The sequence below is a fragment of the Etheostoma spectabile genome, chromosome 11 (genome assembly GCF_008692095.1).
Source record: "Etheostoma spectabile isolate EspeVRDwgs_2016 chromosome 11, UIUC_Espe_1.0, whole genome shotgun sequence".
In the NCBI taxonomy this organism is placed as follows: Eukaryota; Metazoa; Chordata; class Actinopteri; order Perciformes; family Percidae; genus Etheostoma; species Etheostoma spectabile.
Genome location: NC_045743.1, coordinates 7,661,586 through 7,684,574, shown reverse-complemented (window position 1 = coordinate 7,684,574; position 22,989 = coordinate 7,661,586). Strand labels below are relative to the sequence as shown.

The 22,989-nt window shown below is 40.5% G+C and overlaps 2 protein-coding genes across 2 annotated transcripts in view; one reads left to right on the top strand and one right to left on the bottom strand.

Moving 5' to 3' along the window:
* uggt2 (UDP-glucose glycoprotein glucosyltransferase 2) overlaps window positions 1-10,233 on the top strand; it is a 42,256-nt gene extending 32,023 nt beyond the window's left edge. The window contains 6 exon segments of the mRNA XM_032530328.1: window positions 238-420; window positions 974-1,134; window positions 6,459-6,573; window positions 6,663-6,779; window positions 7,784-7,946; window positions 8,112-10,233. Of these exon segments, the coding sequence (XP_032386219.1) occupies window positions 238-420; window positions 974-1,134; window positions 6,459-6,573; window positions 6,663-6,779; window positions 7,784-7,946; window positions 8,112-8,137 (765 nt within the window). The 3' untranslated portion in view covers window positions 8,138-10,233.
* Window positions 10,234-10,523: 290 nt separating this feature from the next.
* dnajc3a (DnaJ (Hsp40) homolog, subfamily C, member 3a) lies at window positions 10,524-22,533 on the bottom strand. Its single transcript, XM_032529536.1, has 12 exons — window positions 22,264-22,533; window positions 21,687-21,797; window positions 21,441-21,565; window positions 21,098-21,172; window positions 18,862-19,014; window positions 18,539-18,720; window positions 17,496-17,619; window positions 17,047-17,151; window positions 16,828-16,948; window positions 12,417-12,549; window positions 11,820-11,968; window positions 10,524-11,079 (listed from the first exon to the last, which is right to left on the bottom strand). The coding sequence occupies exons 1-12, from the start codon at window positions 22,343-22,345 to the stop codon at window positions 10,925-10,927; spliced, it is 1,515 nt and encodes a 504-aa protein (XP_032385427.1). The 5' UTR covers window positions 22,346-22,533; the 3' UTR covers window positions 10,524-10,924.
* Window positions 22,534-22,989: the final 456 nt, after the last annotated feature.

Genomic DNA, 22,989 nt, shown 5'->3' with positions numbered 1-22,989 from the left:
ATGTAGTTGCCTCAAAAGCTATCGATAAGTGTCTGTAATGAAACCTTGTGCCTATGATCACAGCACACCGCTGCTAATATTCCACAGTGTTGTACTCTCTCTTCTTATTGATGTATTTGAGGCTCCCAAACGTACGGTTAATTGAACTTTTCATAGTTCTTAAATGTTTAGTTACTTCAAAAATGTTCTGTTCTATCTGATTTATTTAACCCCTGGTGTTTTTTTTGGTGTGGTTAGGAGACCATCTCTCACATGGCAGACTCGTATGGCTTTCAGTTTGAATTGGTACAGTACAAGTGGCCCCGTTGGCTCCACCAACAGACTGAGAAGCAGCGCATTATCTGGGGATACAAGATCCTCTTCCTGGATGTTCTCTTCCCCCTGGCTGTGGACAAGATCATCTTTGTGGACGCCGATCAGGTAAGTAGCAAATTGAAGTCACATAGGAAAGAGCTATGTGTAAGTGTGTGTTTGAAAGTGAGAGACTCATCTAGGGCTGGGCAATATAGAGAAAATCAGATATCCTATAATATTCTTGACCAAATACCTCAATGTTGACATTGCGACGATATTGTATGGTTGGCTAATGGTGCTTTCACAAAATGTTATTTACACAATGAGATTTTTGATAAATATTCTCCAGAAATTATTTTAATGACTTTGTGGGTAAAGTTATATAATACATAATAAAACAGCTAGAACAGTCTTGTAAGTTTAGAAAATGGCATCACTTTACTGTAATGCAGCCTGTAAAACCAGGTAAAGACAACACTTACCATATTACGTTATTACAGTATATCCAAAGTCTAAGATGATATCTAGTCACATATCACGATATTGATACAACATTGGTATATTGCCCAGCCCTAGACTCATCTAAATATCACTCCTGGCGCCGGTGTAAAGATTGGATGGCAAAACTGCTGTGGCGTCAGTCCTCTTTGTACTTACTAATGTTCTTACTTTCTCTCAGATAGTTCGTGCTGATCTGAAGGATTTGAGGGATTTTGAACTGGAGGGTGCTCCTTATGGCTACACTCCGTTTTGTGATAGCCGCAGAGAGATGGAAGGCTATCGCTTCTGGAAAACCGGCTACTGGGCCTCGCATCTAGGGAGCAGGAGATACCACATCAGGTATACTGGACTTACTTAAAAAGCTATCAAATGGAATATACAGTATACACACACACACACACACACACACACACACACACACACACACACACACACACACACACACACACTGGTCAAATAATTAGAATATCGTGAAAAAGTTGATTTATGTCAGTAATTCCATTCAAAAAGTGGAATTTGTATATTATATTCATTCATCACACACAGAGTAATACATTTCAAATGTTAATTTCTTTTAATTGTGGTGATTATAACTGACTAACTAATAACTGACTAACGAATGAAAACCCCAAATTCAGTATCTCAGAAAAATAGAATATTGTGACAAGGTTCAATATTGAAGACACCTGGTGCCACACTCTAATCAGCTAATTAACTCAAAACACCTGCAAAGGCCTTTAAATGGTCTCTCAGTCTAGTTCTCCAGGATACACAATCATGGGGAAGACTGCTGACTTGACAGCTGTCCAAAAGACGACCATTGACACCTTCCACAAGGAGGGCAAGACACAAAAGGTCACTGCTAAAAAGGCTTGCTGTTCATAGAGCTCTGTGTCCAAGCACATTAATAGAGAGGCAAATATATATGTATAAGTAATAGGGATAACTACAACCTGGAGAGGATTGTGAAACAAAACCCATTCAAAAATGTGTCGGAGATTCACAAAGAGTGGATGCAGCTGGAGTCAGTGCTTCAAGAACCACCACGCACAGACATGCAAGACATGGGCTTCAGCTGTCGCGTTCCTTGTGTCAAGCCACTCTTGAACAAGACACAGCGTCGGAAGCATCTCGCCTGGGCTAAAGACAAAAAGGACTGGACTGCTGCTGAGTGGTCCAAAGTTATGTTCTCTGATAAAAGTAAATCTTGCATTTCCTTTGGAAATCAAGGTCCCAGAGTCTGGAGGACGAGAGGAGAGGCACATAATCCACGTCGCTTGAAGTCCAGTGTAAAGTTTCCACAGTCAGTGATAGTGTGGGGTGCCATGTTATCTGCTGGTGTTGGTCCTCTGTGTTTTCTGAGGTCCAGGGTCAAAGCAGCACTCTACCAGAATGTTTTAGAGCACTTCATTGTTCCTGCTGCTGACCACACAGTGCCAAAGCTACCAGTACCTGGTTTAAGGACCGTGGTAACCCTGTTCTTAATTGGCCAGCAAACTTGCCTGACGTTAACCCTATAGAAAATCTTTCTCCTAACACCTGAGCAGTGCCACAGATTGGAACTCCATGTCATGCAGCATGCACTAATTTAGGCAAAAGAAGCCCTAACTAAGTATTGAGTGCGGTACATGTTCATACTTTTCATGTTCATACTTTTCAGTTGACCAACATTTTGAAAAATCCTTTTTTTTTGTATTCATCATTTCTCTCCGTGCCAGGAGGCACACAAGGCTTGGACATCACTCCTCCACTGGGTTCGGTTTGCAGCTGCACGTCGTGCTGTATTCCACGTGTTCCAGCCTGCACCGTTACGTTCCAGTTCCACCATTCGCCGCCAAGTTGTTTTTGGGCGGCCTCTTTTCCTTCTTCCTTCAGGTATCCACCCGAGGGCCACAGCACAGTCGTCCGTTCTGTCCTTCCTCAGCACATGGCCGATCCAGTTCCATCTCCGTCTCCTTACCTCCTCACTGATTTTCTTTGTTTCTGCCATCTCAAGAACTGACTTGTTGGAGACGTGTTGTTGCCATTGAATCTTGAAAATCTTCCTTAAGCATTTGGTCTGGAAGATGTCTATCTTCTTCTCTTCTCCCTTGGTTAGTTTCCAGGTCTCGCATCCATAAAGCAGAACCGAAAGGACCAAGCTCTTGAAAAGGGAGGTTTTGGTCTTCCTGCTGATATTGCTGGCTTGCCATATGTTTGATAGCCTTTTGAACTGTGCGCTTGCCAGTGCCACTCTTTTCTTGACATCCGCTGTGCCTCCACCATCCTTAGTGACGTTTGCACCCAGGTACGTGAAGCTCCCTACCTCCTCTATCTCGCTTTCTCCAACCTTCAGCTTTCTGTCGCTCTTGCTGTTGGCCTTCATTATCTTGCACTTCTTGTCGTTCAGTTTTAGGCCAACCTTGGCTGCATTGTCCTCTAATCTTGTTGTTTTGTGCTGAAGGTGATCCATTGTTGAAGATAGAAGGGCAAGGTCATCTGCAAAGTCAAGGTCTTCCAGCATGGTAGTGAAGTCCCATCGGATTCCAGTTCTTTCACCCTCCACAGTTCTCCGCATTACCCAGTCGATTACCAGGAGGAACAAAAATCCTGACATGCAGCACCCCTGCTTCACTCCTGTCGTCACTGGGAACCAGTCTGTTGTGTCGTTCTCGTCCATAACGGAGCATTGAAAGTCTTCATAAAGGGTCTTTACCATCTGGATCAGCTTCCGAGGGATTCCATACTGACGCATGATGGTCCAAAGGCTGTCTCGGTGTATGGAATCGAACGCTTTTTCAAAGTCGACGAAGTGGACGTACAGTGTAGCATTCCATTCGTTGACTTGTTCCAGGATATTCCTAAGGATGAATTCTGGTCGACAGTTCCTCTGCCTGTCCTGAAGCCGGTTTGTTCTTTCCGGAGCGATGAATCTACTCCAGTTTGTACCCTGTTAATGAGTATCTTGCTGAGCACCTTGCTGGCCAGAGGCAACAAAGTAACCCCCCTCCAGTTTCCACAACTCTGAAGGTTTCCTCGCTTTGGAATTTTGCAAATGAGTCCTTTGGTCCATTGCGCTGGAACTGTCTCTTGGTCCCAAATGAGGCCAAAAATCCGTTTTAGTTCTAAGCTGGTCTGTTTGTGTCACTTTAAGCATTTCGGCTGAGATTGGTCTACTCCAGGGCCTTTCCTTTCTTGAGGGCCTTCAGTGCGATCTTGATTTCTTCAACATCTGGCGCCTCGATTGGAATATCTATCTCCTCCTTTCCCTCCTCTTCCTCCTGTGGTGGTTCTTCGGGTGCTTCCCTGTTGAGAACTTCCTGGAAATGTTCCTTCCACCTCACTAGTCCTGGCCTCTTTGCTCTTCAGCAGCTCCCCGTTCTTACTCTTCACTGCTGCTGTTGTCTGGTACTCTGTCCTGTCAACTGTTCACAATACTGTATATTCTTTCTGTCTTCCGTTTTTCCGCTGCTTTCTGTGCTCTCTCTGCTTTCTCTGACATCCACCTCCTCTTGTCTTCTCTCACGCTCTTTTTCACTTCCCGTCCTTGTCCCTGTACTCTTCTCTGATTTTGGTTTTTAATTCTTTCTGAGCGGGTACTTTCAATCCTATCTTGGTGGCTTTTCTTTCGTCGATCAGTCTCCAGGTGATTGCTGATCCACGGTTTGTTCTTCCTCTTCTGAAGCCGAGCACCTCTTCTGCCTGACTTGACGTAGGCGTTTCTCTGCTGTTCCCATACCTCTTCTACGTCTTCACTCTCGTTCCTGGTCTTTTCCAACTTGCTCATGACTGCCTCGCAGTATTCTTCCTCGTATCTTCATCTCTCAGTCGTTCCACGTCTATCCTCGGCTTGACCTTGTTGCTGTTTCTGTGGGTACTAAGACGTAGTTTGATGCGCGTCCTCACCAGGTAGTGGTCGCTGTTTGCATCAGCTCCTCTTTGTACTCGGGAGTCCATGACAGAAGATCTCCACTGTCCTCTGATCAGAAGATGGTCGATCTGATTCTTCACTTTTCCATCGGCTGATACCCATGTTGCCTTGTGGATGTCCTTTTGGGGAAATAATGTTCCTGTTATCACAAGTCCATTCAGCTGGCAGAACTCGCACAGTCTTTCTCCGTTATCATTCTGTGTCCCTAACCCGTGCACTCCCATTGTCCTCTCGTACCCGCTGTTGTCACTTCCAACTTTAGCATTGAGGTCCCCCATGATGATGACGATGTCGTTCTTGTTACATCCATCCAATGTTTCCTGTAGCTGCTGGTAGAATTGTTCTTTCTCCTCTTCTTCCTTCTCATTGTGAGGGGCGTACACTTGAATAACAGTCACTTTCCTGTATCTCGAGTAGAATCTTGCTGTTATTATCCGCTTGTTAATGGGGGTCCATTCCATGAGTGACTTTTCTGTTTGCTGTCTTATCAGGATGGCAACACCACCCTCATGCAGTTCTTCATCCCCACTATAAATCAGAGTCTGTCCCGTAGCCATCTTCATCCTGCCGGCTCCTGTCCATCTGCACTCGCTGATCCCAAGTACGTCCAGTTGGTACCTTCCTATCTCTCTCGCGATCTGTGCTGCTGCTCCTCCTCTATACATAGTTCTCACATTCCAATGTCCGATGGTGAAAATGTTTTTGGGTGTCACTAGAGATCTCGTCGGGCGCTGGGCTTCCCTAAGGCTTTGACCCATCGCCGTCATACTGCCGATGTCGGCGATCCCCGCTCCACCCTGGTTGTCTTGCAATATGATGTCCGTTGTTTCTGTAACAATGTTGTTTTCCGGGAGTAGGTTGTTAGCCTTCTGCCCAACCCCCAAGCTTGGAGGGCCAGTGGTTTTCTGTCAGGGTGTCCTTCCCTTAGACTGCGTTGGTCCACGACACCATACGGTGAAACCCCCCCATCCGCCACCTGGGGGGACGCGCCTCATACGCCGTGCAGTCCCAGCGCGAGTTTTTTTTTTTTTTTTTTTTTTTTTTTTTTTTTTGTATGGTGTTAAGTAATATTTTAATTTTCGGATATACTGAATTTGGGATTTTCATTAGTTGTCAGTTATGATCATCACAATTAAAAGAAATGAACATTTTAACTATATCACTCTGTGTGTAATGAATGAATATAATGTGCACATTTCAATTTTTGAATGGAATTACTGACATAAATCAACTTTTCCTGATATTCTAATTATATGAGCAGTACATATATATGTGTGTGTTTGTGTATATATTCCAAATTATTTTATTTTATTTCTTTTATAAAAGAGAAATTGTGGCTACACTACAGTATTGTGTTCATCCATTTTCAATAGTGATTAGGCCCCACCCAATACTATAGTTGCAGTTCTTGTGACTATATTTTAGTATCAGACTTTTGTTTACAGCCAAGGTACATATCAAATCAAGCACTTGGTATGAAATAAAACAGTGCTGCTTAGCTCTATGGGGCACGACAAAAGCAGCGAGGGGGAACACAAGGCAGTAAATGTCCTTTGGCTGACGTACATCTAATAAGTGATGAGTGAAACTACATAGGCTACACTGTTGGATTTATTAATGTACCATGTTGGCCACAATTATCTCAATGCGCTTGGGGTATTTAACTTGATTGAGTCATTATTTTGCTTGGGCATTCCCTTTCAGGAAATAAGTTTTCTCACACATTGCTTTCTCTCCTACTTTATTCAACCAGCGCTCTGTATGTAGTGGATTTAAAGAAGTTTAGGAAGATTGCAGCTGGGGACAGATTACGAGGCCAGTATCAAGCCCTGAGCCAAGACCCCAACAGTCTGTCCAACCTGGACCAGGTATGTAACTCACAGATGACATCATTGCACCTACTATACATTAATGATTGTTATAATGCACCTTAATATTTGTTTTCTGATCTCTTTAGGACCTTCCTAACAACATGATCCACCAAGTATCCATCAAGTCTCTTCCACAAGAGTGGTTGTGGTGTGAGACCTGGTGTGATGACACTTCTAAAGTCACAGCTAAGACTATAGACCTGGTGAGTCTCAGATTAGTCTATATACACGACGTTCTACTTCCGGGATTGCTCCTTTGCCGTTGGATTTCACTCTTTTCAGCCGGATGCCCATTGCTTTCCGTTTTGTTTGTGTTGGAATTTTAAACTCTAATTGATTTATGAGGACTATGGTTAACTACTGCTCAGTTCTCTGCGGGGTAAATCGAGACAGCTAGGTAGACTATCTGTCCAATTTGAGTTTTCTGTTGCACGACTAAAACAACTTTTGAATGTACATGTTTCCTTCCCGAAGCTTTTTTGCTGCATCACCGGGGCTTTGTGATTGGTTCAAAGAAATGCCAATAAACCAGAGCAAGTTTTTTCTCCCATCCTGGAGTGCTCCGTGGATTAGCCAGACCCTCCTCCGCTGTGCTGTGGATGAAGGTCTGCCAAAGCAAGACTAGTCCCAGAGCAAATCGATCTACACTAATTAGTAATGTGGCAAAAGCTAACTGGCATACCAGGAACATACTACATAATTCATCATCAATTTTATCATCGTTCTTTTTATTTAGATATTGAAATCAACTTTGTCATTTCATTCCTTCTTTTGTGTTAAAACATGCTGATGATTGAAAAAGTATTTGCTCCTTTTTATACAGCATTGTTGCAGTTTTTTTAGTTACAGTGAACTGCAGCTGCTGCAACACTGAAAGGCAGAAGCATTTTCCCCAGCCACTAATGTCCATGAGGCACTTGGCATTTAGGAGAAAACTGAGGAGCAATCCTGTAGTCTCCTAAACTAATTTAGAGAATTACTGGCGGGGCTCCAGTCGACTGGAAAAGGATGCATTGTCTCATTGTGGTTTAGGGCACCACTTGGTAATTCAGACACAAGACATTGGCTAATGTCCTTTTAACAGAATTGGAAATCAAATTAGGTTCAAATGCCTGCCACAGACAGTGCTGGGAATGACAATATGACTTGTTGGGAAAAAGTGGCACTGGTGGCGTGAGTGATGTTTTGTCTGCTTTATCTGCTGCAGTGCAATAACCCAAAAACCAAGGAGCCCAAGCTAACGGCTGCAGCGAGGATTGTGCCTGAGTGGGTTGAATATGACAGTGAGATAAAACAGCTACTGAGTCGGGTCCAGGAACAGGACACAGCAACGCAGAAACAGACTCCCTTTCCCTCACAACATAAAAAAGGTTAGAAAATGAGAACACTATTTATAAGACAAATTATCTATTCTACTCTTGAATGATGAATGATGAATGATGAATGAAGCTTTTTCTTGGTCAGATCGTTGTCTCTGTCACCACTGTGCTCATTTTCCTTATTTATTTCCAACCTCCACCCCACCCTCTGCACAGTAGACAACCAGCGTGATGAACTTTAGTGCCTGCCAGCACCATGCTGAAGAGGAAGAAGGCAGCACCTTTTTCTAACAGGCCACCTGTGAAGCTTGAAGACAGACAATTCCATCTAAACATAGCCATGCATCCTCAGCCAGAGAAAGATGTGATATTTTCAGAGATACCATATCTGCTACTGCAGTCAAATATGCTGTACAAACTGAACATGTGATGTAAGTGTTAACTGCCAACTGTGAACTTGTAGAGTGCTAATAGCACTGCATCAGGTCTTAGTTAGTATGTTGTTACCGGAGAATGAAGGGTAGGTACACAGTAAGAATAATGGGGTGAGATCAGTCAAAGCACTCTATTATATGCATGTGTGTGTTTGAGAATAATTAGTTGGCGTATATTGCACTGATAATGTATGCAAAGAATCAAATAGAGAAGGCACATCTTTATGAATCTGATTTCAAAGTGTATTATTATTGATATTAATATGGAAAACTGTTTCAAAAAGCTAATGCCCAAACCAAAGCTGTGGCTGACATGAAGCTGATCTGTTTTCAAAGGCGATACCTTACTGCAAAGTTGTTACATTAGAACTTGGGGGCCGTACAATAATGGGTGTAATTTTTTTAGTTTTGCTAAAGGGAGGGTAGTCTGACTTTTTTTGTGAGGGTCGGAAAGGGTATTTTTCGTACCTTGGTTTTTCTTACTCCAAGTCTATTTTATTTATGAGAAAGTTCTTATTTACAGTTTTGACTCCTGCTTTACAGGTGTACCTTTAACCCTCATGTTGTCCTCGGGTCAAATTGATATGTTTTCCTATATCAATGTTCTTTTTAATTACCCAAAATAACATGATTGATTCCACACAACTGTTCTTTGGCTAGCACAAATCTCTGCTTTCATTAATTTTGGGGCGTCTTCTTCAATTTTATAGCATAAAAAGTGTTTGTGAAATAGTATTGAGTAAAAGTTGACATATTGCAGTCTGTGATTATCCATCAACATACTTTCCTTTAATTTTAGTCTAAATAATTCCTAATTTCTGCTTTTCTAACTCAAACATTAGGTATGATTTCCTAAAAATGCAGTTTATTGACGGTAAAAAGTTAAAAACATTGATTAAAAAGTGTCAAAAGTACTAATTTTCAATTTTGACGGGAAGACAACACAAGGGTTAATAACATTGTGCACATTGTCATGATCACTGTCCATGGTGCTGATTTTGTGGCCCCCATAAGGTAGGAGATGTACAACTATCCCTCGGTTACACCAATCAGCAGAATCCCTGCTATAAGATAATTACTGTTCTTTTTAAATCTGATCTCATACAGGCTAAAATATTCATATTTACGTTAGGCTATTGGTTGGGGTGAAATTATTGCAGTTCAAGCACTTCATGGTTTGCAAATTTGGCAGCTGAATAATGGTGGCTGTATTTTCTCATCTTTGCTTGCCATCAATGTTTTCATATCTTGGGGGGGAGGGTATAACATTTGTTTTTACAATGTCAAGTGGTGGGTCCAATGAAAATATAAATAAGCTGGGGAGTTTCTCACCTTTTTATAAAATGCTAAAGATACATCCATGTTCCTACCCCAATTATCCTACCCTTAGAACAGAAGTTAGCACAGGCAATTTACTATTTGCTAACCAACTGTAGTGTGGCCACCTTAGTAACTCAGGGGGTTAGCAGCAGTCATCTGTCCATCCCCGTAAAGTCATGTGACGTTATATTAGATGACACCAGGCAATCATTGCCAAGTTGTGGATCAAAGAATCCTCATTTGCACACTAAAAGCCCTGGTTTAGGGGTAGGATATAAGATTTTAACTAGTGTTTACATCTTACTACATTCAGCATTGCATTTTAAGAAATAATTTTTCAATATTTTAATTTCACAAAGAACCAGTGTTTTTGTCTCAGGAATAACATGGGTGTTGCTGCTCAACCGAAGACAAGTCTTTTTTTTCGGTCTTAAAAGTTTAAAAAAAAAAAGTGGGTGCAGGATATTTGGTCTTAGTACACCCATATTTTACTGTGCTGTGTCAAATAGAAATGTTTATATTGTCTTGTGGAAGATGAAAAAAAAGTCTTTGCTACAAAACCACCATTACAAAATCTATTTGTGCATTCTTTTGTCCCCTTGTGTGGTCAGTGGATGTGATGCGATTCCTGCTCTGCAAGGTCTACAGTGAAGGGAGTTTCTTACACATTTGTTCCTCATAAACCATTACACCATGTGAAAATCTATTTATGGGGAAGAAAGCATTTAAGATACTTGGAATTAGGAAGAAGTTAGATGTATTGATGAAGTGACACTGCTAAGTACCATTTCTGAAACTGTAGCTCCAGACCATGAATGTAGCAAAGTAATTCTCTAAACTTTCCATACAGCAATACCCTTGTGCCTCAGTTCAATTTAAGGTACATAAATAGGTCTTTATTTACAGTTCTGAAAAACTCCATTCATATAAAAATAGTACTGTACCTGTGCAAATTGACTCTTAAGAATGGATGTGAAGTGTAAAGATGTGGAAAAGATGCGAGTGTCAGAATTAACCACTTATACTTAAAGATAAAAGCTGGTTCACACACGGAACATATTTGTTAGCATAGCAACAGACCTTCCCCAAATGAAATTCAAAGTTGTATCATCAACAACAACAAAGATGCATATTTAATTTAAGGTCACTGAATTCAAAGTCACAATTTGCTCCACATTTTGTGTGACTGATGACATTCCTTATGCCAGTGATCTCCCTTTTAAATAGGGAGGAAAAGACGAAAATCCGCTCCAGCTGTGCTGGACATGAGTTTTCTTAGTTGAAGTTGAATTTAAAGTTAAAGGGTCCAGAGCCAAATGGATTGAAACCCTGGAAGCCCTGGTAGCCTCCGTGGAAGTGCTGATGATGACGACCCTGCTGGCTCTCCGGATCCATGGGGTCATCTCCTTGGTCGAACTTGGTTCTCATCTCTATATAATAATAATAAATAAAAAACATGTCAGTACAGAAAATAAAACATACTCAATAGCTTTTTAATTAGAAATCAATTCTTCCAGTAATGTTTTCTTCTTATTAAAATATATTATGTAAATCTTACTATTTATTTTTCAGTAAGGCTAACAAATTTTAAATAACTGACAACCATTCTGTAATAAGTAAGAGTTAAATAATCTTCCAACATTTTAGATCAGCTGATGACCAATGAGCTCTATACTTTAAATAAAACATTTAGTTTAAGCTATTAGGTTGCAGGTGGTTCAATAGAAGTAGAATTTAGAAGAGGTTTGCTGAGATTTGAAATGTTGGAGCTAGAGAATCAGCGATGCTTAATAAGAAACTCTTGTGGAAGTCTCCAAGGACATCTAGTGTAGTTGGATCATAAGATTTGACCTTTTTTTTTTAACCGGGGCTCCTTAACAGACAACTGAATTTGTGGTGGAAAATGTGAGGATTGTGAGAATTCTTCAGTTTGGCCTGATTTCAGCAGTTATTGTTGCAAAACTGCAAGCTCAGAGAAGTAATGCACTACTTGGATAATGTTTTTTTAATCATTGAAATCTGTGATTTTGCTGAAATAAAGATAATGCCCAGTAAAATAATGAAGGTCTCAAGCTGCTTAAAATAGCAAGTAGTAAGCTGTTCACAGCAGCCCCTGGGAGGTCTGGCTTTTGCTGGGAGACAACTTTCCCCTGACCACAAAACCATTTACCTGGGTCAGTGAGAACCTCTTTAGCCTGAGCAATGTCTATAAACTTCTTCTCAGCCTTCTTCTTTTCCTCTGGATCCTGGAAGTTGTCTGGATGCCACTGTTGTGCCAGTTTCCTGTAGGCTTTGATAATCTCCTTTTTCTGGGCAGTTCTGTGACAGTGGGGAGCGCATTATCAGCACATTTATTAAAGATTAAAACAGCTTCCCTTTCCTTCTTTTCTACACAAGCCAGACCTAATAGTCCAAGAGTCAGGGTTACCGCACTGGCTCTCATGTAAATCATTACTTCTTCTCCCCCTCCCTCCCCCCTCCCCAAGAGTTCTTTCATTGCCTTAAAATGTAATCAATCTTGTCAAAGTGCTTTTGAACACAAAATTGTTCCAATAAATGATGTGGTTTCCAGTGTAGCATGCCTCCTTTGTAGAGCAGTGGTTGTTAAAGGCAGTCTAAAAACAGAAACAAATTACTTTCTGATGCATTTTGTAACCCATTTGTCAAAATAATACCCCAATTCTCAACTTTCCTGATAAAAATCCCATCTGGAAGACACCTATAAGGATGGTAAGAAATATCCCAAACTCCAGCGATCCGTGCCCACCTCTTCACTCCCAGGATCTTATAATAATCCCTCTTCTGAGACTGTTTGAGAAGTCGTTGAGCTTTCTCTAGACCTTCTTTTATCTGGCGGTCATTCTCGCTGTGTTTCGCAGCAGTCTCATAGTCCTTAATAGCTGGAAGGGAAAAAAAAGAGGACAAAATCAGTATTGCTTACTAATCCAAAGCAGCTAATGGGAAGTGAAGTACATTATTTAAAGACATTTCTTCAACGGAGGGAAACAGGATCTTAAGACCTTGTTGTCGCAAGCATCCACCTAAAACGTTAGTGTCTTTGAGCAAGGCACAGAATCCTTCTTAGTCACGAGGTATTGTTACTGTATGTGTCTGAGCCTCTAATAAGATGATGAACCAAACAAAAGACAATGTACATGGATCAGCGGAGAATAATTGCATTATTTTTCAATTTGTGGCTTAATTTCCTCAATTTAGCGATTGTGACACAAACATTACTGTAGCACAAGTCTACATCCGGTCCGTTATACAAATGATGTTGCATCTATGACTTACAGTAACATTGAAACCCTATGATGACTCACTAAAAGCCTGATCTAAAGTGAATTCAACACAGGAGAGCTGTTGTGTGAGCATCCCACAAAAAAACTAAAAAGAATGTCCACACCTAGAACAATAAATATATAGTTTCAAAAACAGTCGCAAACAACATTGTTGGGATCACTTTCAGAGCGATTCAATTAACAATAGAAAAACTGACAGCCAATCAAAATCCATCTGAATTTACAAAATGACATGGCAGATGACACTGCGGAGAGATTACAGGACTTAATTTTCCTTCTTGACTTTGTAAAACAGAATAAAATATCTAATGTAAATTTTAACCTAATGATAGTGTTAAAAAAAACAAATAATTGCACTTAAGTATTTCACTGAAAGAACATTGATTAATCAACTGTTGTAACGGGTATAATATGACCGAAATATACTAATGCCTTTTATTACTTTGTTACAGCAAATAGCAACACGTTACTGTAATTGCATTACTTTTGTAACTCATTACTTCCAACACTGGTCCTCAGTCCTTAGTAATCACATCTCTGAAAAAGATTGATCTCATGCAGTTATATAAACCACTTTATTCAGCATCACCTTGAGATCATGTTGCAGCAGCTCCGGGCTGTTTGTGTGCGCACGTTTTGGTGCTTTGAGGCTTGTTTACCCTGTGAGGCGTACTGAGGTGAATTTAACACCCATGGGTCCTGACAGTTTAAAAGCCCACATGAGGACTGGGATTCCCACCTGCTGATGTGTTCATTGCACATTAATGACAATTTACACAGCCTTGGCAAGTTATTAATCTGAGGCGGGCTTCCCTGAAGGGATGGTGATAATTGTGGGTCTAATTTGACTAAGTGTATACTTTTTTAAAATCAAATATGACATGTTAGGGACTTGTTTTGTCCTCTCACTTAAAACAAAAGCTAAAATTATATTTTGGGATGTACACCATGAAGCATTATGGAAAAAGTGAAAACAGTTGGCCGATTGCTGAACTAAATGAAAAGGGGGAGCTTTAATCCGTCTCCTTTATCTTTTTTTTTTTTAAATATTGCTGCTATTTTCTTTGCGTGCATGTTCACTTTTACATTGAACGCACTGAGATACAAGGTAAATAAAACATCACTGTGTCACACTAACCTCAAGTGGATACGAACAAAAAAACATTTCAGCTTGTGCCTGTAATGCACCACGTGTTAGCTTTTGATGATGTAGTAAATGAATGCATTATATATTTCCATTTCTAGAAATCGATCAACTTGGGATTAAAAATGTTGCTTTTCCAAACACTATACAAGTGACAAGTGAGCCCGACGGCTTCACTGTCAGAGCTTGCCCAAAGCGTAGCTCTGCGCTGGCAAAGTGGCGTTTCTTGATGCACATTGAGGTTCTTTCCTCGCTTGTACCAGTTTGCTCTTCTGGTGATTATATTCCTGTGTTCTATGATGTTTGTCACTGTAATTAGTTGAGGCACGTGCACATAATTGTTTCCAAAATCTCACAAATGTCTTTTTTTTCATGTTTATTGCCTGCCTGTTTCACTTTATTATGCACTGTGTAACTATTAAGACAAAATTTGCTTCACCAAAAGAAATAAAAATCGTTTCGCGGGATGTTAAGATGGCCCATGTAGTGGCCGGGCTGGCTCAGTGGGTAGAGCAGGTGCATATATACTTTGAGGCTTATGCCTCGACAGATCCAGGGTTTGATTCCGACCTGTGAGGATTTCCTGTATGTCTTCACCCTCTCTCTCCCCTTCATATGTTCAAATCCAGTCAAGGCGCCATCCCTTTCTCCCATCATTGATTTAATCGCTTTACTAGCTACTATCAAAAGTAATGTCTGCTTATTATGGCAACAATGAGTAAAAATACTGTTTGACTCTTACAAGGACTGTATGCCTTTGTTAACTGCCAACACAGCCATATGACAGTCTCAGGTATTAGGGACAAATGTTTTTCTGCACTAATTTGGATGACTGACACACAACAGATCCACTGTATTTACATCAATTTCAAGCTTAAACTAGCTGTTGTAAAACAACTACAGAAAATATCTACTCTTGTGTGCAACACACTGGTTGGTTAGGAGTCATTACTTATCACCAGAGTCTTTTACTGTAGAACATGTAGTACAAATCGATTAGAGTGTTGGAGCCTGACACATTGGAAACAGTAAAAAAAAAAAGTGAAGTAAAAAATTTAGTGTGTTCACATGGAAATGAGTATCCTTGTTATGGGGCTTATCCCGGTTTGGATTATATCCAGGATATGAAGTTTACAAGCAAGACGAAGAAATACGGTTATTCATATACCAGTATACATGTTAAATACTAGTATTCCAGTAGTCTTGCATTTCCAGACCCTCCTCCACAGCGCTGTTAAGGAAGGTCTGGCACATTGGCAATGCCTCTGCAAAATAGCCTCGGGAAGGAACTTCTTTTGGTGGAAAATGCACGTTCAACAGTTGTTTTAGACATGCTACAGAAAACCTTTGCTTTTTTTGTCTGGCAGGTAGCTGCTCTCCCTCACCTGCTACATACCATTACTAGATGTTTCAGGGTATATATGTGAGGGATAATGTAGAGCGAGGCGGTTTATATTCGCTATAACAACCGCCTTGCTCACCTTATATATATATATATATATATATATATATATATATATATATATATATATATATATATATATATATATATATATATATATATATATTTTCTATAACTTATTTCCAATACTTGATCCATGTTTCCAATACTTGATCCATGTTTTTGGCTGGTTTCAGACTGAATGTCATTAGTGAGGAGCAGCTGGGTGGAAAATGATTGTATGGGAACCGGGGTTTGGACATGGCATTGGCATCTGTGCACAAAGACACTAAGATGGGTGGGATGGCATTTTACATTTTAAACTTAACTGACAGATAAACACAAAATATAGGCAGGGATTATGACAACAATATCCATTGGTTGTTTGCACAACGGTATTGGAACATCAGGCAACATGCAATGATGCCTAGGACACAAACTATTTCTGGTGATTTCACCATCTGCCATCACTGGACTTTTTACGTGTGTGTGTGTGTGTGTGTGTGTGTGTGTGTGTGTGTGATGTGTGTGTGTGTTTTGGCACTGCTACTGAAGAGTGGCTTTTGGCTTGATTAGCAAGACATTCTGCTAAATTTTAGCCAACAGTGCAAGGCAGCTCTATATCTTACAGACTACGCTTACTCCTAACCCACTAGGCTTCACATCTAATTTGAATTATACTGTGTGAAAATAAACTAACAGATGACGTTTGTCCTTTCTGGGTTTCAGATGACTATAGATTTAATGTGGGTGTTTTATAATAAAATCCCATTACTTTTCTGTAAACACCCAAATTACAAAAAATAAAATGATCAGCTGGGAAGATGCTTAAATGATGTGTCATTGATATATTAAATTCATCTCCCTGTGTATATTTAGTAGTGTTACAATGACCCCCTGTGTTAGACTTCTGCCATGACAGTAGTGTGCATTGTGTGGTACAGTTAGGATTATTACAACATACACTTGGTTGCCAGTTTTTTTCCCCAGGTACACCCAGCTAAAACCTTTATAAAAGTAGGATTCATTGCAGGACTGTTGTATTTAGATAGCATTCATTTTAGCTAGGTGTACCTAATAAACTGGAAACCAAGTGTAGATTTCAGCAACTTAATCAAACCAAAACGTGAGTAATGAAAACAGGTAAAATGCTGTGAGAAGAATAGAGCTATTTAGAAGAAAGAATCAAATGTAATGTAAATAAATCTATATAAACAACTGGAAATCTAACGGACCGACTCCATTAAATAAATAGATTGTAACTAAATGCAGCTACATCTGACAGGCTTACCTTCCTCATACTCTTCCTCTTGGACATAGGCCTCAGCTCTGTCCTTCAGCACGTTAACGTTCTCTGGGTCCGACTGGAGGACTTCGCCACACACTGAGATGGCTCTGCTAGCCTGCTGGCCCTGCTCATATTGCAAGGAAGGCATGTTGGGTAGATATATTGTTTAATTAAGTTAAAGAGCGAGTTAATGCATCTCATGGGAGCAGTAAGGGGTCTTACCTGTGCCAACGCATGGCACATCCGCTCTTTGGCAAGGAGAGAGAAATGGAGCACGTTGGGCTCGGTCTTCATCACTGCCTCATATTTGCCCACTGCCTCTTCTACCTAAGAGCAGGCAGTGGGTTTTCACACACCCTCACACACCAACCACCACCCCACAACCTACACACCCACACACACCCACACACCCACCCACTACACCACCACACACACCTACACACCTACACACCCTACACACACCAACACACACCACACACCCACACACACACACACACCACACACACACACACACACACACACACACACACACACACACACACACACACACACCACACTACACACACACACACACCACACACACACACACACACACACACACACACACACACACACACACACACACACACACACACACACCACACACACACCACACACACACACACACACACACACCTCTGCTCTTGGATGAGTTCCTCTGCAGACTGGATCTGTTTGTTGAGCTTCCTGACCTGCTTGTAATGGCTGTAACACTGTTTGTGATCAGGATCAAGCTTCAGGCACTCACGCACCTCACTGCAAATCAAACGAGAGGAGGAAGGTCAGAACAAGCACATTTTTTTACCCGATGGACATGCTATATTACCAATTTATAGGATGGTGGAGAAAATAACAGGAACACTTTAAAACAGCACAAGAGATTTGTGGTAAGAGACTATGTGGTAATTTTTACACTATAGTTTGCATTGTGATTAAACACATATCCCATTATGAGTCTTACAGTGTAAGTAATTGTTGCTGTGCGTCTACTTGTGATCATTGCTCCTCATGTGTTTATGTACTGTAGTTTTTCTGTATTAAGCATGTGTCCTCTAGACCTTTTGTTGGACAGTATTTAAAAGATCAATACCAATTAATGGTATGTGCCAGCTATTACAAATCTGAAAATAATCATTTTCATTTTACTTTAAGGCAAAATGAGACAACTTACAGAGGTACAAAATGGAAAGCTAGGCACTGTTTGTGCATGTATGTATGTTTGTGCAAATATTCACAATAATAAAGTGGAAATTTTCATGATAGAATTATATTTACACTTTAAGGTGTCATTATCACACAAATGACCATCAAGGTTAGAGAAAAATCTCAACTATGAACACACGTTATGAGCCATTTACTGCACGGCAACTGCATTTTATTGTGAGATAACTTATTTTTACTACCTACCTATCACATAAAAACAAATGCAAGAAATACTTATTCATAAATGTCACTTGCTAGTAGCCCAGTACAGCACAAAAGTATCTTTTGACAGATAATGTCAAAGTACAAAATAATTTTTAGAGATATGATTGTGCCATATTTAATTCTGAGAGAAACACCTTAGTAATTAGGAAGTTGTCTCATAGTGACAATTCTGGTACCTGGTCACAATGTCTGATACTGATACTGTGTGGTAGCTTCCTCAAGAAAGCAGTCTGCAAGTGGGTCTTACGTGAGGGACATCTCATGGTCTCCAAGATTATAGTAGATGGTGCTGAGTTTGTAAAAAGCTTGGGTATTGTCACTCTTTAACTTGGATGCAGCTTTGAGGTCACTGATGGCCTTTCCATTTTCTCCCATTTGAATAAAACACTCAGCTCGAATCTCACGAGAGGTCACATCCCAAACGCAAGTCTGTAACAGGCAGACATTATCTCTTACAAACTGCAGTACTAGTTACTATACAAATGCTCTGTAGACTCTGCGGTAAAGATAACATGAGCAACATCATGCTTGCAGGAAAAGTAGGCAATGCTGACAAGGTAGGTGTCTTACCTCAATGATAGTGTCAAGCTGGACAGCAGCTGTCACATAATCCTGCCTGTCGAAGCTGCTGCGTGCCTGAGCCACCAGCCGCTGAATTTCATCCGACTTTGTCAGCAGACTCTGGGCTTCACTCTCCTCTTTGTCACTAGGGTTGGACTTCAGCTGGAACATTGCAAGGCAATACATTACATTGCATGCTTATGGTCATGATAAAAGTAATGTAACTGGAAAAAGTTAGAGTGACTTAAGAAAATTGTATTCAGTCCTTCACCAACACATTCCAAGAGCTCTCCTAATTCTGAAGAGGTTCTTTGTGTCAACTTTGCCTCTTCAAAGCATTGCCTATCACAGCATTTGCAGTGCTTACCATTCCCTAAACCAATTACAATATAATCATCCTCATCATAGAGGTCATATTCACAATCTCAGCTAACAACACATCCTTTACAAACAGACCTGGGTACCTTGAACATGTTTCCTGCTAGCTCAGCTTAGGAAAAAGCATAATGCATAAATGGGATGCATTAAGCTTGGCCAACAATGTAGACAGCATGCAATTCTGGCCAGATCTCTTGACATTATACCAGCAAAATGTTGCCTACTTAGAACTGTATAAGCCCAGATGCTTGTTGGCCTCTGCAGAGTAAGGAGGGCTCCTAGCTTGCATGAAGGAGGAGGCATCACACTTGATTGCAATTATTATATAGTTTCTATTACATACAATATTACACTCCCAGAAAGTGACACAGGAATACATGACTAACCACTGAGCTTCAAACTACATATAATAAAGTTCATCAAAAGTTGACTGGCTTTCTCTGTGTTTAATATTAGGAAACGTAATGGCAAGAAACAAAACAGAACCGGTTTATAAGGCTGCAGGTCTGCCGCATTCACATCCTATTCCCACTTAGGAAGGGGACTAAATTGTTGCCTGCATGATTACCTCACCTGAGAATACAGCAGCTTTAAATGGAATCTAAGAATTAATAGTAGATATAACAAGGGCATGTATGTCTTTGGGGAGTGTTGTGTAACTTCTCTTTAAAATAGTAATTGTTAATTCTGACGGAAAATACATTAGCAACCTCCAGTTGTAATCCTTAACGAGTTCATTAAAAAAGGTTCCCTGAAAGCCCTAATTAGAGTTCACTGCTAATTTAATTATTATCTACATCTTTTAAGATGGCTTATGGATGCATGGTATACCTTTTCACTTAGGTCTTATGTGGCCTAGGTCATTCATTTTTAACTTCTTTGCTACTTGGTTTCAAAGATAAGAAAGAACAACAAAACCTCTCATGTTGTCAACCTTATAGTATAACTGAACAGAATAGCAAAATAGTCAGAGTTGTTCCCTGCACCGCGCAGCTTAGTTTCTAGATGTAGACAATCACAGAGGAAAGAGTAACGTGAGGAAAATTCAGATAGCAGTCGGTTATACCTCACAAGGTTTACCAGTAAACGCAACATTTTGCCCCATCTGTGTTTTGTTTTTTTAAGACAACAGCAGTGACCCGTGCTAGTTAGTGTCTTTTAACTCACAGGGCTCTAGGGTGCGACTAACATCTTTCCTCTAGGTCGCACCGGTGCACCTAATGTCCTCGCATCTGTTGCCTCTCCACAAACGAAGCAATGTTGTTAAAACAATATGGTTTAATTTTGCGTTACATGACCCATTTCATCTGTAAAGCTGTGCCTGTGTTAGTACTCTCTCCTCTACTCCTCTCCTCGCAGCCCCGCCCCCATTCACTCACACACTGCTCCCAGCAACACAGAGAGGCACAGCGCCGGTCCACACTTCTGACATATGGCCACAGTTTTAATTGTTATTAACACAGCTGTATATTGTTAAGCATGAGAGGCAAACCTGTATTTTTACATACATAACTTCTTTCTTTTTTTATATATATCCTAGGCTATTAATTTTAGATAATTTTCATTTACATGTGTTGCAGCTGAATGTTTGTACAACATACACCTTCAACATAAGAGAAATGTAGCACAATATAGATGTCAAAGCAGTTATAAATAAACTATGTGACAATAAAACTTGTTTTGGTTAAAATCAACAAATCGTGATAATTATTTGTGATCTAAATTTTGATCAAAATAATCGTGATTATCATTTTGACCATGGTCGTGCAGCCTTCTGACAACTCCTGGTGTTATCTGCTAATTGAACCAAATAGTGACTTCTAAGTCTTGTTAACATGGAGTTTAAACTGGATGTTACTTTACTTACCACTTTCTTAAAGTCACTCTCTGCTTCATCTAGTCTCCCCTGCTTCAGAAGGAGATTTCCTCTCTGAAGGCGTGCCTGTATGAAGAGAGGACGTCTTTTGCATAAGACTGCAGACCTATCAACACAGCTGACCAGTTTCTCAACATACAGTAGTTGTGCCTGGGGCTAATATAAAACTTGAACATACATTACATATACAAATGTACCAATTATTTATGCACAATAGATGTGTTTCTCACACAGTTCTGTCAGACCTGCAATGTAAGCCTGCAGTATGACAAACTGTGCACAACTACGTGAAACAAATGACTTCAGACAAACTGATGTAAAAACAGAAACTCACAGATGTGAAGTCTGGTTTTAGTTCAATAACTTTGCTCAAATCTGGCAGTGCAGACTTTGACTTCCCCATTGCCAAAAAGACTGTAGCTCTCCTGTAGTAGGCCATGTAGTTCTTGGGATCTCCATCTGACAAAAGGACAAAGTAAACATGACTGTATTAGTTTTGGATTATATTTCCTGGTGTAAAAATTAAGTTAAACATGTATATGTATATATATATAAAACTTGTCATGCTTCTGTCACTTACCCACAGCAGCATGGAAATGAGAGAGGGCATCGGCTAGCTGGCCAGCGGCTAGCAGTTTCTTCCCCATCTCCATATGATTGTCCACACTCCCGTCCCTGCCACATTTCACTCCTGAAAAACATGCACAATAATGACATCCTGCACCACAATACGGAGTGGCCACAAACTACAGTAACGTCACAGTATCTCCAATATTAATGCATTCACATGCGGTAGCATAGCTGGCTAATCAAGTCAGTAACGTTGAATATGAGAGAGATTTACTTTGACACGTAACGTTAGGTCAGCTAACATTAACGTTAGCTGTCATACGTTCGTTACACATGGAGGCTCTAACTGGTTCCTTTAACTAAGCCAACATCTGTTTGCTTTGATATAAATTACCATAAATGATTAACGTTTATGTTAGCAAACAGCTATCCATAACTGACATTAGCCATACCACGTTACTTTGACTACAGGTAGGCTGTCTGAACCGTGGTCAAAGTTGTATGCTAGTTATGGTGACGTTCAGCAGCTACTTAGCTACTAGCGTTAGCTTGTCACAAATTTAAGTAAAGTATAGTCAGGTTCTTACCTTCATATCTCATATCAATCAACACAAGAACATATGGGATGTAAGTCAGTATTTTGCTAGCGACATGGTCGATGGAAACCATGATTAGATTTGCATCAGACAGGTCCAATCTCGTTATGTCCCGGCCGATGTTATTCTAACTATGTTTCGCCTAATTCTCAACAGTCCCATGTGTTCAGCATAGCTTCTCTTTCCCCAGTCACAGCGAACCCAAGCGACCGGTCGTGGGTGACTGTGATTGGCTGGATTCTTTGGAAAACACCGCCCACTTCTCTTGGTTCAACAGAGAATAGCCACGGCAGCACAAGACCTGTCATCTGTGTACACGCTATGTATGTGTTGTGTGTGTGTGTGTGTGTGTGTGTGTGTGTGTGTGTGTGTGTGTGTGTGTGTGTGTGTGTGTGCGTGCGTGTGCGTGTGCGTGTGCGTGTGTGTGTGTGTGTGTGTGTGTGTGTTGGAGAGAGTATTTACTTCCTCTAGTTATGTACAACATTACAATTCAATTCAATTTTGTTCACAGTATAAATTCATAAGACACTTTACCGATAGAGTAGGTCTAGACCACACTCTCTAATTTACAAGGAGCCAACAGTTCTAGTAGTTCCCTCCAGAGTAAGCAACAGTGGAGAGGAAAAACTCCCTTTTAGAAAGAAACCTCGGACAGGCCCAGGCTCTAGGTAGGTGATGTCTGACGGGCCGGTTGGGGTTGACATGAATAGTGGCAAT

What these genes read in the sequence shown, in the direction of transcription:
- dnajc3a (XM_032529536.1), bottom strand. Translation starts at nt 22,345, where the DNA reads ATGGTTTCCATCGACCATGTCGCTAGCAAAATACTGACTTACATCCCA. An exon ending in TCATTTCCATGCTGCTGTGG is followed by an intron (nt 21,566 to 21,686) that starts GTAAGTGACAGA and finishes TCCTTTTGTCAG; the next exon opens with ATGGAGATCCCAAGAACTAC. An exon ending in AGAGGAAGAGTATGAGGAAG is followed by an intron (nt 12,550 to 16,827) that starts GTAAGCCTGTCA and finishes TTTCCCTTCCAG; the next exon opens with CTATTAAGGACTATGAGACT.